This window comes from Pipistrellus hanaki (genome assembly GCF_964339955.1).
Source record: "Pipistrellus hanaki genome assembly, chromosome: 8".
Taxonomy (NCBI): domain Eukaryota; kingdom Metazoa; phylum Chordata; class Mammalia; order Chiroptera; family Vespertilionidae; genus Pipistrellus; species Pipistrellus hanaki.
In genome coordinates, this window is record NC_140510.1 from 19,005,793 (window position 1) to 19,023,909 (window position 18,117).

An 18,117-nucleotide genomic window follows, 5' to 3' on the forward strand; every position below is an offset into this window, starting at 1 on the left:
AATGACCTGTTTTAGGCACTATGTAATTGCAGACGGGAGAGAGTGTAAGTACAATGATTATTATTCAGGTCTGGGAGTTCGTTATTTTATAAATTCTTCCCCAGAGCTGCGAGAATGTTTATTTTTAAGGTCTTGCTAAAACTTGCCAGGGCTAAAACCTGCCTATAATCCCTCTTGGGACAAATAAAGAATGGAGTTTTTCCTCTAGGGAAATGATTCTGTGCCTTCCAGGAATCCAAGCATGTTATGGTAGCAGAAAGCAATCTTCTTGCTATTCCTACTGACTGTGAGCATGAGATCTGAGATGCTCTCAATCTTGGACGGTCTCGTGGTAGTACCATGGGCTCTGCCAGGCACTGACTGGCACAAACTGGATGTGGCTTAGCATTCCATGGAGGCTGGAGGGCACAGGCTAATGCATGAAACATCACTGACCTCTGCATGTGATCTGGATTGTTCTCATCTGAATTCTCTACCCTAAAGAGATGCACTAGCAGAAATCTCAAATGTTCATACTTTCATAGGTTCTATATCTGTATGTATATCTATCTCCATATCCATATGTTTATCTATATCTATCTGTGTATATGTATATGTATATGTATATGTATATGTATATGTATATGTATATCTACATCTACAATATATCTAATCTGATGGAGGATTTGAGAGGAAAACAAGACAACAAGAAAATAAATGTGCAAAGCTGGAGATAATGACTTTTTTCTCTTCGCTGATCTTTTTCTCAGCTGCTGTGTTATAACTTTAGTATGTTCCTTTTATTCACATTTTTTTAAATAGTAGAAAAAAGATAAGAAAGCATGAAATTTTTTATTATCTAATATTTACTATAGAAATGATCTTCATATGGCTGTTATTCTCAGGCAGACATCATTCAGTCAGGAATCAGGTTTGTGCCCATCAGCCATTCTGAGTACATCAGAAGGCAGCTGTTGTACACGGCCTTTGCATCTTCCGTCTAGTCTGTGACAGGCGGACAAGGACAGCAGTGCTCGGCAGGCTGGTTCTTGTCAAGTGAAGCCAGAACACCTTCCGGTGGGATTTGAATCAGGTCAGGTTTTATCATTCGTGACTTTGTTTTTGAGGCATTCCCAGAGTTATAATTAGAGATACCTGAAAGAGAAATAACCTGAAACATTACTGATGGTGACTGTAGCTGTACATGTGCAGCGCATTTTAAAAAATATTTTTGATATATAGACAGATATTTTTGTTCCTTTTAGACATATTTTGGAAAGGCTACCTTGTTCTGAAGAGGAAATTAGGGCCCCTGGATATGATGCCACACTGGATAATTGCTTATGTGATAGAACATTAGGAATTCCATCCTTACCCTCCCTCCCAAACACAGCACCTAAAATCCTAAAAGTCTCCATAGGAAATGGCATTTGAAAGGCCAAGACTATCTTTGAAAAGACACTCTTTTATATTCTGAAACAAATCAATTTAGATGATGCATTAAAGTTTAGAAATACATGGTTTATACCTCACATAATAATTATGGCGATAACTTCCATTTTCTATTATTGTCTGCTAGATAAATCCACCTCTAATGGGAAGCATAGGAGATCATTTTGCTTTGTCACAGGAAATATGTAGAGTAAGAGACAGTTTTCTCTTCTCAATGTCTGTGTGTTGGAGCTAGTGCAAGGCAGTGCCTGCTTTTCATTCTAAGAATTGGGTTCTCATGCTCAAGATCACCTATCAATGCCTCCTCTTCTTTTCTGTATTCACAACAGGGTGTAAATTACAATGATGCAATAAACTGCTGCCCCTGCAGGGATGGTGGTTTGATTACTAGGATTGGATTGAAAGATATAATCTGCTCACCTTCTTTGACTCAGAGTTGTCAACATATGCATGACTGACAGAGATAAGGACAGGTGGGGTGTTTAAGGTGGAATAAACACTGTCGCTTTGCTCCTCCTGCTGGACCTTGCTCCCAGCTTTCCCCCATGGAGTTAGTGTGGAGACACAGTGTCGGCCATGGGTAGCTTCGTTGAAGCTTACCTGCACACCTGTGGGTCACTAGCACATGAAGAAATACAGTCTTCAAATCTGGAAAAGACCACATAAGCCTCCTTTCACTTGTTCATGGCTTTAGTTAAAAAACATTGACCCTTCTGCTATTTGTTGTTCTTCTCTTTTCTCTCTCCAATCCACATTCACTTTTTTTCTAATTATCTCAAGTAGAATATACACTAAGCTGGTGGACTAGACACTATATCCATAGGTTCATAGATAAATGAAAACCTTCCAAGTATTAGCCTCACTAAAGGTGAACTGAATCTGTGGTCAGGAAGTGATTATTGTAACTCCTTCCTGCTATCCAGTGGCTGAAATTCCACTTTCTAAACTATATGCCTATAGTTTGAGCAGATGATACATATACCTGTCAGATCCACTGGAGGAAGTGGGGCTGGGGAACCTCTTACACTAGAGCTGGCTTGCATCCTTTCTTGTGAGGAGGTAACGGCTCAGAAAGACCTCCGCTGAGTTTCACACATATCTATTTCAGGAGTAATGAGCCTTCGGAGAAGCAATGAAGGATCTTCCAGCCTTAGTTTTTAAATATGTAAAATGAGCAGAGTAAGTGATGAAAGAGTTTTGATGATTTATTAATTCGGGGTAATATCAGTAAAGTGGCTGTCACAGTCTTGGTGTACGGTACATCTTAATTAATGCATGTGTCTTCCTCCTGTTGGACTGCATTGGCTGTGAAGATGAGATTTATGTTTTCTGTTCCTCCTGTGGCTTCCCACAGTACATTATAATGATCTACATACAGCAGTTAATGTTTACGGGATGATGCCACCTGATTAATATGAAATTTAGTAAATGAAGGTAAGCAGTTGGCTGGCCTCAGACCAGGCTTGGCAGTTGTGTATCTTTCAGAGCAGAAGCACCCGGGGGAAGCCTGATGTCTACTGCAGGCTTGAACACTGAGGTGTGATTACAGTTAAGTGCTAACTAGAGAATCCAAGGTTTTTGGTTTATGCTGAGCTTGTGCTATGATTTGGTCCTAGTTAGAGTCAGGACAAGGGCAGCACAGATGAGAGGCTGAAAGAATCTGTTGACTGAGGAGCTGTAATCTATAGATTTATGGTGGGATGGATGCACTTGATTGACAGAGGAAAACTACACATGCCCCTCCACGGCAGTAAGGTGTAGGTGTAGGACACCTCGAAGCCCTCTGGGAAGACTGCTCAATTTCTGAGCTGATTGTCAAAGGATGTAAATCATGGAGACCCCAAGCCGTGTCCTACTCAAAGATGTAAATTAGCAAACACAGACATAGACGTCAATAAGTGGGACATGGGCATCACATGGAAGAGTAGAGTTCATCCAAAGTGTGTGGCCGTGAGAGTTCAGAGGTCATTGTAGTTTGCTGTTCACATCTTGTTTAGAGATCTGTATGTTTTAAGCATTTCCACTCGAGGTGGCCCAGGAAGGGAGCTGAGCCCTTCCTTGGGTTGTATTTTGACTGATTAATAACATAGACTGGAACGGATGATCTGTAAAGAGTCTGAGAGTCTCCAGTGGTCGGCAAACTCATTAGTCAGCAGAGCCAAATATCAACAGTACAATGATTGAAATTTCTTTTGAGAGCTAAATTTTTTTAAACTTAAACTTCTTCTAATGCTGCTTCTTCAAAATAGACTAGCCCAGGCTGCGGTATTTTGTGTAAGAGCCACACTCAAGGGGCTAAAGAGCCGCATGTGGTCCACGGGCCGCAGTTTCCCAACTAGGGCCCTAGAGTCTAGGCCTAGACCAAGAAAACCCAAATCCAGCAGTTAGGACTGCTATAACACTTGCCCAGCCCTGCAATATTCTAAGGAAGCTTGGCTCCCTCTTGTGGCCTAAAACCATGTGTAGCTTTGTGCTAGCCTCCTTGCTGTGCTGAGAGCAGCCAGTCTTTTGCCACCTGCACCTTAAGCTTTGTAACCATTTTGTTTGCTTGCTATTGGTGGAATGATAGGCATGGCCCTGGAAAAACTATGGGAGAGATATGCCTGGCTTTGTTACCCCTCATGCTTCCAAACGTTTCCTCTGGTTGAAACGAAGATGTGGCAGCTAACTTTCTTTCTGGAAACTTAATGTTTTCATGCTATGTTTTCATCAAAGACTCATCTTTTTACTTACCCCAAGGCATAAATGAATAATAGTTATTAACTGTCACCATGCAATAAGATTAGTTTTATTTAAAAACTCGAGGCCCGACACACGGAATTCATGCAAGGGGCTCGGCCCTCACAACCCTGGCGGCTGCCTCAGCCCTCGCAGCCCTGGCTTTGTCCAGAAGGTCGTTCGGCTGTCCAGTCTAATCTGCATATTACACTTTTATTATTATAGATGAATTAAAATAATTGGAGCCGTTGATTTAATTTGGTTTTTAAAGAATGGAACATAAAATAGGAGATCCATGGAAGGTGGGAGCAGCCCTCAGAAGTGAGGCATCAGGAGGACCACAGATATGAAATGCTGAGTTAAGGGATTTATCTAGCTCTTAGTCACTTTTCTTTAGCTCACTGTGTTTTTATAATTTATTTATTAGTTTCTATCACTGAAAAATGGAGAGATTTCATATAAAAATATAACTTGAACTTCTGGTTTTTAAGACCAAAATCAGAAGATTTGACAAAAGAGAGTCCATATTCCCTCGTGGCCACAGTCAATGGAAGCTGAAGATTAGCCAACTATTTCAGACCAAGGCACATCCTCCATAGCACCACAGACCCCATAACTCCCTATAGTCTTACATTTTACCCATTTTGCTCAATTTGTACCTGTTTGACTCCTCTGAGATTGAGTTTGTGATTCTGTAAGCTTGTAGTATGTAAGGCTCACTTATATCCTAATTAAGGTGGAACTTTGTGACCTAGTTTCACAGTACTTTCTTTTTTTTAACTGAATAATAGCCCATGGATCCATATGTAGCCATAATGGGGAGTGCAGGTCCAATGAGATCTAGTCTTCACAGGGCAGGCTGACCTGAAAGTCTTGGGGAATGAAGCTGTGAATACTCAGACATCAACCAAAGGAATAGACCAAAGTGTAGTTATATTTGACTTAATACAGAGTAACAATGCTGTCAAAAACAACAGCAAAAAGAAAATATGGATTTATCTGTGTTTAAGCTACTTCTGTAAGTGTCCATTCATTTTTACTTATTTATTGATACCATTGGACACATGCTACTTATGATTTCTTTTGATTTTGTCCAAACTCTCCAACTTTCAGATTGTAATCTTTAGAAGACAGATTCCCTGCTCTAGTTCTTTTCCATTTACTTCTTTTATCTTCATATTGCTCCCATTTGCCATAAAAGAAAACTCATCACAATGATTCATGTTTTAGAGCTATAGGTATTCAAATGAAAACTTCATCTCTCCACTAGCTGCTACCTGTTTCTTTTGTTGGTCAGGGCTGGAACCCTGTAAAAGTCTTCTTTTCCTCTTTTTAGGATTTAGAATGAGACAGCGCCATGTGCTCATGGAATCCACGGGGCCTGCGGGGCACTGCCCGCATTTGGTCGAATCTGTCCCCTGTGAGGACCCGATGTGTTACCGATGGCTGGCATCTGAAGGCGTCTGTATCCCCGATCGTGGGAAATGTGGCCCCGGACATCGCATCCTGAAGGCTGTCTGCCAGAACGCCCGAGGTGAGAGCACACAAACACAAGTATGTCTGAAGTGAGGTCTGCCCAGTGGAACGGCAGCATCTCTGCCAGGTCATTTTTTCTGAGGGGGAGGAACAGCCTTTTCTAATCTTGAATATGTTTAATTCAAGGGCCCTATTGCTGCAGAGTAAGCTGTCTTAACTTCCTATGGGGCCACATACTCCCTGACAAAAGAACACTATTTGATTCTGCCTAAACGCAATACAGATGATCCTGGAGATTTCGCTGAAGTTTTTAATTTGTCAAGACATAGAACACAGAAATTGTCTGGATAGTCTTCAGTTTATCAGCACAAAACAAATTTCATTTGCTGCATTGAAGGTCCATATGTAACCTGCTTTTATATATTAGCAACAATTACTACACTGTAAAGATTTTAAGGCTACCACTCCTGAAAAAAATACCAAGCATCTTTTTATTTATAAAGCATTAGACTGGAATCAGTTCTCAATGTAATACTAACATTTCTAAGGAACCAGTTTTAAATGGAAGTTGTTGAGATTTACAAAACTTATGACAATAGTGTCTTCTCTATTGCCAAGCTTCTAGTACAATGGTTATTTGAAGTGAAATACGATTTAGAAAATATGTAAGTAACATAAAAATGAGAAAAATGACACTTAACACCTTTATCCAACAGTTTAAAAATTCGGTTTCTTGGAAGAATATTGAGTCTGTCTATTAATCAGCACTACCATGAGAAGAGCATTTGTAATGCTCTTGGTGTGTGGAGTGAAAGTTTTGACTTATGAGATGAAGTAACACATAGAAGGGAAGTCAGAGTGGATTCTGAATGGATATTAACATCTACGCAGACTTGATAGTCAACAGTGCATTTCCTTGTTTCTTTCTTGCTTCCCCATCCCTTCTCCTCTCTCTCTGTTCTCTCTTTCCCTCTTCCTCCCTCCTTCCCACACTCTCTCCCTCCCCTTTTCTCAGTCCTTTCTTTTTTTTTAATTATTGCTGTAATTAGACAAATATACATCTTATTAGGTGATGTAATTGGTAACCCCCGAAACCAGGTGGCTGTTTAATTAAAGAGAGAGCAGCGACAGATTGTATTAGCTCAGTCCTTTTGACTAAACAGTTAAAACAAATAGTGGCTTCTAATTTTAACAAATAACTTTTGAATTGAGGTAACATATGTGCAGTTTATTAAGAGACAAATGAGGTCACTTTTGTATTGCTTTCATTTGAATTCAGGATGAGTAGAATAGAGATTTAGAACCTGGGCTTAAAACTGAGGCTCAAAAGTCAGACAGGTTGGAATTTCAAATATGCTGCTCAGCTGCTAGATGCTTTCAGGAAAATTATTTAACTGTGGAAACGTCCTTTCATTCTGCTGGAAAGTGGTGATAACAAAACCTGCCGCTCATGCCCAGAATGCTAGGGTTCAACAAGTGTAAAAGTGAATAGTGAGGTGCTGGGCACATAACCATTCGAAAGAAGCTATAAACATATGTTATTTATAATGTACATTTATTAGTTTTCTCTGGCCTGGGAGAATAAAGCCAAAAGCATTCCTTTAGGAATGAAAATAATAATAAGGATTAGAATAACCATACTTCTTCCTCCCAAACTCCAGCTGTGGAAACAAGATGGATATTAACATCTATGCAGACTTGATAGTCAACAGTGTTGCGTAGTCTGCGTAGATGTAGTATCATTTCTTAGGTTGAGACACAATAACAAATGACGGTCAGGCTTTGTTATTTCATAGCCCGCTTGCAGATTTGTGATGGTATATACACTGAGTGGCCAGATTATTATGATCTCTGCAAGCACACACACACACACACACACACAAATTTGTGCATGGGTGGGGTCTGGCCAGCTTGGCCAGGGGGAGGGGACATGGGCAGTTGGCCAGTCTGCCTGCTGATCAAGGGGACAGTATGCATATTAGCTTCTTTTTTTTAAATATATTTTATTGATTTTTTACAGAGAGGAAGAGAGAGGAATAGAGAGTTAGAAACATCGATGAGAGAGAATCATTGATCAGCTGCCTCTTGCACACCCCCTACTGGGGATTTGCCAGCAACCAAGGTACATGCCCTTGACAGGAATCAAACCCGGGACCTTTCAGTCCACAGTCCAACGCTCTATCCACTGAGCCAAACCGGTTTTGGCAGCCTTTTATTATATAGGAAATTCACTGAGTGGTAAGATTATTATGTATTCAGAGATCATAATAATCTGGCCACTCAGTGTAATGTCTGTAAGGCTTGGGACTTCTTCACATTTTGTGCTGTGCCTTCCACAGTGTTGCAGAGTGTGACATTCAGATTTAAAATTAGAGATATATATTTGGTCTTTGTCCCAGTTTCTGGCATAGAGCTCTTAAAATCCGAGGAATTTCCTGAGTCATAAGAGCAATAGAAACATATTTTGTTATTAAATTTAGTCTCTGGTCCTCAGTTCTTGAAATTGCTTTCATAACAGTGAAATGGTATCTTATGATTCATACCAAGCCCCTTCCCAACACCACTGGTCTTCTGTTGAGACTTATGGAAACCATCTAAGAACAGGGTTGGGCCAAAGGAGCCACCACAAAGAAAGGCTGGAACTTTCCGCCCCCTGATTTTTAGGGGAGGATAAGGGTTGGAGGTTGAATCTATCACCATGGCCACAGATTTAATTAATCATGCCTGTCTACTAAAGCCTCCATGAAAACTCCAAAGGATGGTGTTTGGTGACCACATGGAGATTTGGGGAGAGTGGCAAATGGAAGCTCCACACACTTTCCCAAACCTTGTCCTATGCATTTCTTCCATCTGACTATTTCTTACTTATATCCTTTTATAATAAACCAGTGACCTAGTAAGTAAAACAGTTTACCTGAGTTTTGTGAGCTGCTCCAGCAAATTCGTGGAATCCAAAGACAGGATCTCTTGTTCCTCTGATTTATAGCCAGTTGTTCAGAATCACAGGTGTCTTAGGTGGAGGGTGGACTTTTAGCACTGTGGAATATGATGCTGTTTTTGGGTAGGTAGTGTCAGAATTTAGTTGAATGATAGGACAACCAGCTGGTGCAAATCAGAGGTAATGCCTTTACTGTTCTACAGCATTTCTAGAGTTGTATTGCTTTTTCCTAAGAAATGACTAATTTTCAGTGTTGATCTCACTCAGTTTCTATGAGAAGTAGGAGTTACTCCTGGTTCATATCAGTTACATGGATTCTTTGTACTTTTTAAATACCTGAATGTCTCCATTATTTGAAGGGTAACAGCTATGGTCATGGTTACGAGAACATGCTCGCCTCCTAATGGTTGAAGCAGTCTTCCATCCACTGAGAAACTGAAAATGGGGTCGGGTTGCAGTTTTCACACTGTAGCTTCTATGAGATTTGGGATGATAGAAGTCCAGCAGAGAAGTATTTTTGTTTAATTCCCCATATATTATTATAGTCTATCCATAGCTGCAAGACTTGACAGACATTCATATAAATGCCCCTTAGGGGATATCCGACTGCTGGTTTAGGCCCAATCCTGTGGGACTACTGGCTCCTAACTGCTCAGCTGCCTTCCTGACTGATCACCCCAAATCACTCTGCCTACAACCTGATCAACCCCCAAAGGCCTCCCTGCCAACCTGCTTGCCCCCAACTGCCTCCCCACCAGCCTGACTGCCCCCAACTGCCCCCCTGCTGGCCTGATCACCCCCAACTTCTCCTTCCTCTGCCCTGCCACCATGGCTTTGTCTGGAAGGACGTCCGGAAGGTCTCCTGGTCTAATTGGTATATTATACTTTTATGAGTATAGATATGTCCCAAATGTATACATACATTTTGAATAATTAGAAAGGCAGTATTTATTAAAATACATTTCATTTTCAAAATTGAGCTATCACCTGTTAAGCTGTGTATGTATTATTTTGGGACACCTTGTTATACTTAGTAAGTCCCCTATGATTATTTTTTGTAACCTTTTCATCACTGTGAGTTTAATTGTTTCATAAGCTTTTTATTTCATAATTATTCTGAGCTAAATGCATAAGACCAAAAGAAACGTCTTTCTTTGGATTAAAACAAACAAAAAAAACAAACAAAAAACACACAACAAAACAAAACAACCTTGTAGTAGATCTAGTCAGACTTGAGGCTTGTTACCATTTGCAAAGTAATGTGCTTTGTCCCTTAATTTTAGGTTTAGCATATTAACTCATGCCAGGTATCCCCATATACCAAAAGAACATTCCACATACTTGTAATATCTATCTATCTATCTATCTATCCAATTCAGACTGTGAAATGGAGAGGATTCTGCATAGCCACTATTAAGATTCTATAGGCCCAGCCGGCCAGCTGGTGTGGCTTAGTGGTTGAGTGTTAACCTATAAACCGGGAAGTTAGGGTTCAATTACCAGTAAGGGCACTATTTTTCTCTAACATGTAACCAGTTCATTGGTGCCAGGTTTCCCTGCCAATTGATATAAAGGTTTACCACTTCATGACATCTTCCCAGAACAGACTGGGAAAATCCACCTAATGCAAAATCAGTGGATGGTGTTCCCGTGGCCACTCTGTATCATCTTTCATGTCTCCATCATGCAAAATGGGTGATACTGCAGGGTCATTGGATAAACACCAGACTATTTACTGGAGCAATCAAACCCTGACACTCACCACATTCTGCTCTATAATTTGCTAAAAATCTGTCTTGAAAAGAAAACACACATAAGTATTTGTATATTTAACCAAGCATCTTTATTTAGAGGAAACCCAGTATAAATTCTACCCTTGTGGAAAGCAAATGCCCACACTGGTCAAGAGCATAATGCGTCAGGAAGAATGTTAGAATGCTCAAATGTTCAGAGGTACATGGAGATCAAGTTCAAGGTTTCTTATTTATCACAATTGCACTAGACCTTTACAATGCAGATATTTTTCTCCATTTGCACAGAAAGCATGAGGAATGATTTCTTATCATCAAAGTGAATTTGATTTTTAGTTCAGAGGCATTTATCTATGAGTACCTGCTTTGCATCATTAAACTTGAATAATCCAAAAATATGATCTTTAATCCTGAATAAAATGTCATGTGCTTATAAACTCTAACAAAATAAGAACCTTTTATTTTATTTTATTTTATTTTATTTTATTTTATTTTATTTTTTAAAAAAAATATATTTTATTGATTTTTTACAGAGAGGAAGGGAGAGAGATAGAGAGCTAGAAACATCGATGAGAGAGAAACATCGACTAGCTGCCTCTTGCACACCCCCCACCGGGGATGTGCCCGCAACCAAGGTACATGCCCCTGACTGGAATCTAACCTGGGACCTTTCAGTCCACAGACTGACGCTCTACCACTGAGCCAAACCGGTTTCGGCCAAAATAAGAACCTTTTAAAAGATAACTTGAATTGGTGAGTTGTACTCTAGAATAATTATTTGCTTGAGTTGCACTAAATTTTTTGTTAACATAGATATATCTATGATTAAAGAGACTTAAGTTTTGTTTTGTTTTGCTTAATTGTGTTTTTGTTATTTTTTAACTTTTAAAATTGTTATTAAATTTATTGGAGTGACATTGCTTAATAAAATTACATAGGTGTCAGGTATACAATTCTATAGTAGATCATCTGTATATTATATTTTGTGTTCATCACCCCAAATCAACTCTCCTTCCATCACCATTTATCCCTCCTTTACCCTCTTTGACCACCCCACCCCCATTTCACCTGACAATCACCAAACAGTTCTTTGTGCTATGAGTATTTTTTTCTTGCTTAATCTCTTCATCCTTTACACACACACACACACACACACACACACACACACACACACCCCTAATCCCCTCCCTTCTGACAACTGTCAGTCTGTTCTCTATCTATGCATCTGTTTCAATTTTGTCAGTTTATTTTGTTCATTAGATTCCAGATACAAGTGAAAATCATCTGGTATTTGTCTTTCTCTGACTGATTTACTTTATTTAGAATAATATTAAATGCCCCTTGCAGGAAGATTCCTGCAATAGAGCTTCCTGCTGTGGTCTCCGTTCTCCTGCTTTCCTCCCTTCTCCCTGCCCTGTCTGCTTCTCTCCCTTCCCCCTTACCCCGGCTGCTTCCCTTCCTTCTCTGCCGCCCCACTTGCTTGCTTCTCCACAGCTTCGCTCCCTTCTGCAGTGCTTGGCTTCTTTCTATGCTGTCTTCAGTCTTCACTCTGGCCTGGATATGCAAATTAACTGCCATCTTGTTTGGGTTAATTTGCATACCCACCCTGGTTGGGTGGTGGGTGTGGCTTGTGGGTGTAGCGAAGGCAAGGTCAATTTGCATGTTTCTCTTTTATTAGACAGGATTCCTCAGGTCCCTCCTAACTGTCAAAAAAGGTAACATTTCCTTTTTTATAGCTGAGTAGTATTCCATTGAGTACCTGTACCACAGATTTTATCCACTTATCTCCTGATGGGCATTGGGCTGTTTCAAAATTTTAGTTATCAAAAATAATGCTGCAATGAACATAGGGGTGCATATACTCTTTCAAATTAGTGTTTTAGAATTCTTTGTTTATATTCCCAGAAGTGGTATCACTAGGTCTTAGGCAATTTCATTTTCAGTTTTTGAAGTAACTCCATACTGCTTTCCACAGTGGCTGTACCAGTCTGCATTCCTGGCAACAGTGCACGAGAGTTCCCTTTTTCCACACCCTCAACACCACTTGCTGTTTCTTGATTTATTCATAATAGTCATTCTGACAGGGGTGAGGTGATATCTTATTGTGGTTAATTTGCATTTCTATAATGAATAGTAATATTGTGCATCTTTTCCTGTTTATTGGCCATCTGTATGTTCTCTTTTGAGAGTGTTTATTCAGGTTCTTTGCCCATGTTCTAATTTGTTTTTGTTTGTTTTTTTTTGTTTTGTTTTTTTGGTGTTGATTTGTGTAACTTATTTATAAATTTTGTATATTAACCTCTTACCAGATGTATCATTGGCAAATATATTCTTCCAATTGGTAGGTTGTCTTTTAATTTTGTTGATGGTTTCACTTGCTGTGCAAAAACATATTAGTTTGATATATTCCCATTTGCTTTATTTTTCTTTTGTTTCCCTTGCCTGAGGCAATATATCAGAAAAAAAAATACTGCTATGAGAAATGTCAGAGATTTCACTGCCTATGTTTTCTTCTAGAATTTTTATGGTTTTGAATCTAATATTTAAATATTTAAGGCATTTTGTTTATTCTTATGTATGGTGTAAGAAGGTGGTCTAGTTTCATTTTTTGCATGTATTTTTCCAATTTCCCCAACACATATATTGAATAGACTATCTTTATCCCATTGTATATTTTGACTTGTTATGAGATATTAATTGACAATATATCTGGGCTCTCTATTCTATTCCATTGATCTATATATCTGATTTTTTATACCAGTATTATGCTGTTTTGGTTATTATGGCCTTGTAAGTATAGTTTGACAACAGTTGGCAAGAATTTCCAGCTTTGTACTTCTTTCTTAAAATTGCTAAGGGTATTTGGGGTATTTTTTAGTTCCCTATACATTTTTGGAATATTTTTTTCTATATCTGTGAGATATGCCATTGGAATTTTAATATAAATTTTATTGAACTTATAGATTGCTTTTAGTAGTATGCACATTTTAATGATGCTAATTGTTCCTCTCCATGAACACGATATATACTTCCACTTATTTGTATCCTCTTCAATTTCTATTCAGTTTCTTAATGTTTTTCTGGGTACATATCTTTGACATTATCCTTGGTTAAATTTATTTCTATGTACTTTATTTTTGATGCAAATATAAATGGAATTGTTTTCTTAGTTTCCCTTCCTGATGGTTCATTATTAGTATATACACATGCAACTGATTTCTGGATATTTATTTTGTGTCCCACTACTGATGGAATCTGTGGGGCTTTCTATATAAAGTATCCTATCATCTGAAAATAATGACAGTTTTATTTCTTCCTTTCCAATTTGGATGCCCTTTATTTATTCTTCTTTTGTGATTGTTATCGGTAGGACTTCCAGTACTGTGTTGAATAAGAATAGTTGAATAAGCCATTCCTGTTTTGTTTTTTATATTAAGGGAAGCACTTTTAATTTTTCCCATTGCATCTGATGTTGGTTGTACATTTGTCATATATGGCCTTTATTATGTTGAGGTATATTCCCTCTATTCCCACTTTGCTGAGAGTATTTATCATAAATAGGTGCTGGATTTTATCAAAGGCTTTTTCTGCATCTTTACTTTTCATAACTTTTAATATTTCCTGGGAAGCCCTTCTGGCCTGAGATATTTTTGTTGAGAAATTAGCTGAGATTGTTTTGGTTGCTTCCTTGTAGGTAACTAACTGCCTTTTTCTTGCTGCTTTTAAGATTCTCTTTTTGTCTTTGATTTTTGCCAGTCTAATTATGATCTATCTTGGTGGGAGCCTCTTTGGATTCATCTACTTTGGGGCTCTCTGTGCTTCTTGGACTTGTGAGTCTTTTTCCCCCTACCAGGTTAAGAAAGTTTTCAGTCATTATTTTATCAAATAGTTTCTTGATTCCTTGCTCTCTCTTTTCTCCTTCTGGTATTCCTATGATGTGGTTTTTGTTACACTTCATGTTTTCCCAAAGGTTTAATGAACTATCCTAATTTATGAATTTTTTTTTATCATATTGCTGCTCTAATTGGTTGTTTTCTGCTTTGATGTCATCCAAATTGCTAATTTGATCCACTGCCTCATTCAATCTACTTTTGATTCTGTTTTGTGTATTCTTCATTTTAGACTTTGTATTCTTCATTTTTACTCGATAATTTTATGGGTTTTGTGTTCTTTATTATGCTTGCCATTTTTGTTGAACTGTTCACTGAGTTTCTTGAACATCATTATAACCATTATTTTAAACACTATAGCTGTTAAATTGCTTGCCTCCATTTCACTTACCTTTTTTTTTTTTTTTTTTGCTTTAGAAATTCTCCTGTTCTTTCATTTGGGGACTATTTATTGGTCTCTTCATTTTGACTGCCTCTTTGTGTTTGTTTCTTAATGGTAGATATCTATGACTTCCAGTCTTGATAGGATGGCCTTATGTTGTAGATGTCCTGTGGGACCCAGTGGCACAGGTTTCTTAATCACCTGAGCTGTGTGCTTCCAGAATGGCCTCCCTTTGTAATTGATCCTTGATTCCTATTGGCCTGTTTGTGCATGGCATTGACTCTCTGGCTGACTGACTGTGAGGACCCTTATGGGGAGTGCTGTGCAGGTATTGACCACACTAACTGGAATTCACCTCGGCAGGGTTCTGGAACCTGCCAAGATCTCTCATTGGATATGCTGCTTTTGAAGTTAGATTCTCCTCTGATATTGTCTGAAGCTGGCCACTGGATGTGTTGGTATTGGGCCTCTTGGGAGGGACTCTGATGCAGGCCAATGTCAGATGCTACCTGTGACTGGCCCTTGGCAACCTGTTTGGAGCTACAAAGTTATCCAGTTTGTAGCTACCTCTGCTGTACCTGAGTATGCAGAGGAAGGACCAAGCTTCACACCAATGTCAACTTTTATCAGCTTCTGACCAGAGATCAGACCAGCAAATATCCCGTGGTACCCTGATATTCATATCTACCTGCCTTTGCTGTTAGTTTCCTGTTAGGCCCAGTCACTGAAAGAGCCTGTGGTGCTACTCAGATTGCATGATGTAGGTGCTAAGTGAATCACCAGATAAGGGTGAATGATAAGTTTAACAAGTTGATATGGGTCCAAACTTGGTGCCAATGCTGGGTCTGAGGCCACTCAGTAAATGTCCCAGGGTATACCAACTCTAAATCCTCCTGTGGGTGCTCACACACCTTTGTGGCAGGATGGGATCTCAGGAAGTCATTAGGGTGAGCCAGCCTAGAGTTTATTAGGCTCAAACCAAGATTTGGCCATGTAAAGGGAGGGCTCTACACTGCTTGGGCATGCAAGGGAATACTGGCCTTTATTCAAGCGCCATACAACTCTGTCTGACCTTAATTTTGCCAAGAAATGGGAGAATTGGATTAAGAATTTTCCCATGAGGGTGAGTTGCTAGTCAGGCTTGGGGGAAGTTGAGGGCTGTACCTACCCCTAGAGCCACACAACTCAGTGTATCTGGTCTCTGCTCAGACCTCAGGAAGGCATAGCCAACAGAAGTCAGGCATGTGCTGCTGCTGAGATCCCAGAGAGTGGAGCTAGTGAATCGCCCATGAGGAGGAAGTGCCAGTCAGTTTCACAGGAAACTGGGAGGAAATGGCCTCCACCCCAAAGCCACACAACTCAATCACTGACACCACCTGAGTCTTCCCATAACTCTACACCCTGGCTCAGGCAGCTGACTCCTCAGCAGGATGAAAGCTCTACAGGGTGTGGCTACAGGGAGTCTAGATGGTAGAGCTATTGCTTTCCCTGGGGATGGGATGGTACCAATGGAGGGGAGTGTTGCACCAAGAAAGATGGTGTCTACAATGTGGGAGAGTGATTCCTCAAAGGCATCTTGGTGCTGGCCCATCAGCTTTCTCCTCAGAGCCACCAATCCCAGCTCTCCTCTCTCAACTTCAGTCAACTCCACTCTCCCTCTGCTGTAACATGGGGTGTGGGACTGTGAATAATATTTTGGGTGTTGTACCTTAAAGAGAGCTTGTGTCTCTAGCAGACTTCTGTCTCTCCTTGGCATCTCTTCCTGATGGACAGAATCCCTGCCAATTTTTACAGTCAGGTAAAAATTACATCTTTTCCAAGCTCTTGTGTTCTGGGATGGGGAACCTGGCTTGTATGGTATCAGGAGAAACCTTTTCAGCTGAGCTATCCCTCCAGTTTCTCAGCCACCACCCATGGAAGTGGGGACTGCCCTTTCTGTGTGTCTGTCCTTCCTACCAGTCTCCATGTGGCTTCTTCAGTAAATCCTTGGTTATAAGACTTCTCTTCTACTAGTCTTCCATTGTTTATTGCCATTGATTGCTCTATATTTTAGTTTTAATTACACATTGGTTCTAGGTGGTTGTGAGTGAGTATAACAGTCACCTACTTTGCCACCATCTTGGATCCCTCTTTTTTTATTTTGAAGTCTCAAGAAATCTTCTTTGACTCACTTGTGAGAATAAAGTCAAACTCCATTCACATGAGTTGTTTATTATAATATTTTGTGACCCACAAAAATTTTAAATAGAACTTTTTTTGTGTTTTCAATTCATTATTTTCTAAACCCTTTGATCATGTTGTACCCTGTCTTGGTCAACAAGCGCTGATTTACTTCTCTGTACATATATCTATTTTTCTTTTTCTTCCCAGAATTTTTCTTACTACAATTTCAGCACAATATTCTTTTCTTTTAGAAAGAATGAATAATAGGTTATTTAGCAGGTATTTTTTTTTGCCACACAAATATATCCCTGTAGTGAATCGAGCTATTAAAGAGACACTAGAAAATCAGAGCCACCACAGAGAATGCAGAGCCTCTCTCTAAAATACTAGTACATTTCCAATATGAAGTTTCTAAAAGTTTTGAGCAATAGTAGTTGGTTGAAATAAGTATGATGTTTATTAAAATGTGCATTTTGGAAGGGATAATTGTAAATGAGGTATATATATTTTTAAAAAGTGTCATTTTATTATAAATTAATATTTTTCATGTTTTGTTTCTTTTTTGATTTTTTATTTAGTAGGGAAAAAGCTTACAATTGTGTTTACATAAAGTTTAGGGGTCTTAGAACTATATTGCCAAGTGTTCAGAGGGAGCAAAAGAGAGAAGAATAAATATTTCATATTTGCAATGCAAATTCAGATAAAGAGTTTTTGGGAATAGACTATCACATACTGTTGTTTCCTGTCCAGATCCTCCTCTTTGCCATTTAATATTTCTGTGCATGTCAGCTTGAAATTCCACTGATACCACCTGCATCTCTTTGCCTAAGGAATTTATTTGGCCATTTCAGCCTTCTCTGCCCACATATGCAGTCAGAAATGCCAGGGAATTGACTCCCAGGAAGCAGCCTTCAACCAGTAATTGAGAGTTGGTGTGTAAATACCAACTCACATGCCCTCAGATGGAAAAACCTTGAGGTGTATGTTCTTCAATATTTCCTAGAGTCCCCGGTGAGTGAAGTTCCACTTACTCATGGTGCTCAGTTATTAAACCACACATCCTTTATCAGCTTCCTTTCCTTTGCTGACTTGCTCTCTGAATTTGCACTGGTTTCCCTGATATAGCTCTCTCATAAATACTTGCTCAAAAACCTTTGTTGCAGAGTTTGGTTATGGTGCAACTCAAACTAAGACCAGGATGCTTGGAAAGTATTTAATGGATCCACTCCTGTATCCAGAAGATGAAGAATTCTGTTCAAACATACTATATTGATTAAAATATGTAGATTATATCGTTCCAAGGGAGAAATAATAGTCTCTCATAAGAGCTCATTCAATATTTTGAATAACCTCCACTATTTATCAGTT

The 18,117-nt window shown here is 39.2% G+C and overlaps 1 protein-coding gene across 2 annotated transcripts in view; it reads left to right on the forward strand.

Moving 5' to 3' along the window:
* THSD7B (thrombospondin type 1 domain containing 7B) overlaps positions 1-18,117 on the forward strand; it is a 959,962-nt gene that overhangs the window by 494,783 nt on the left and 447,062 nt on the right. For both annotated transcript variants that reach the window (XM_084891907.1, XM_084891906.1), the window contains one exon: positions 5,486-5,683. In XM_084891907.1, the coding sequence (XP_084748033.1) occupies positions 5,486-5,683 (198 nt within the window). The remainder of the gene's footprint in view (positions 1-5,485; positions 5,684-18,117) is intronic.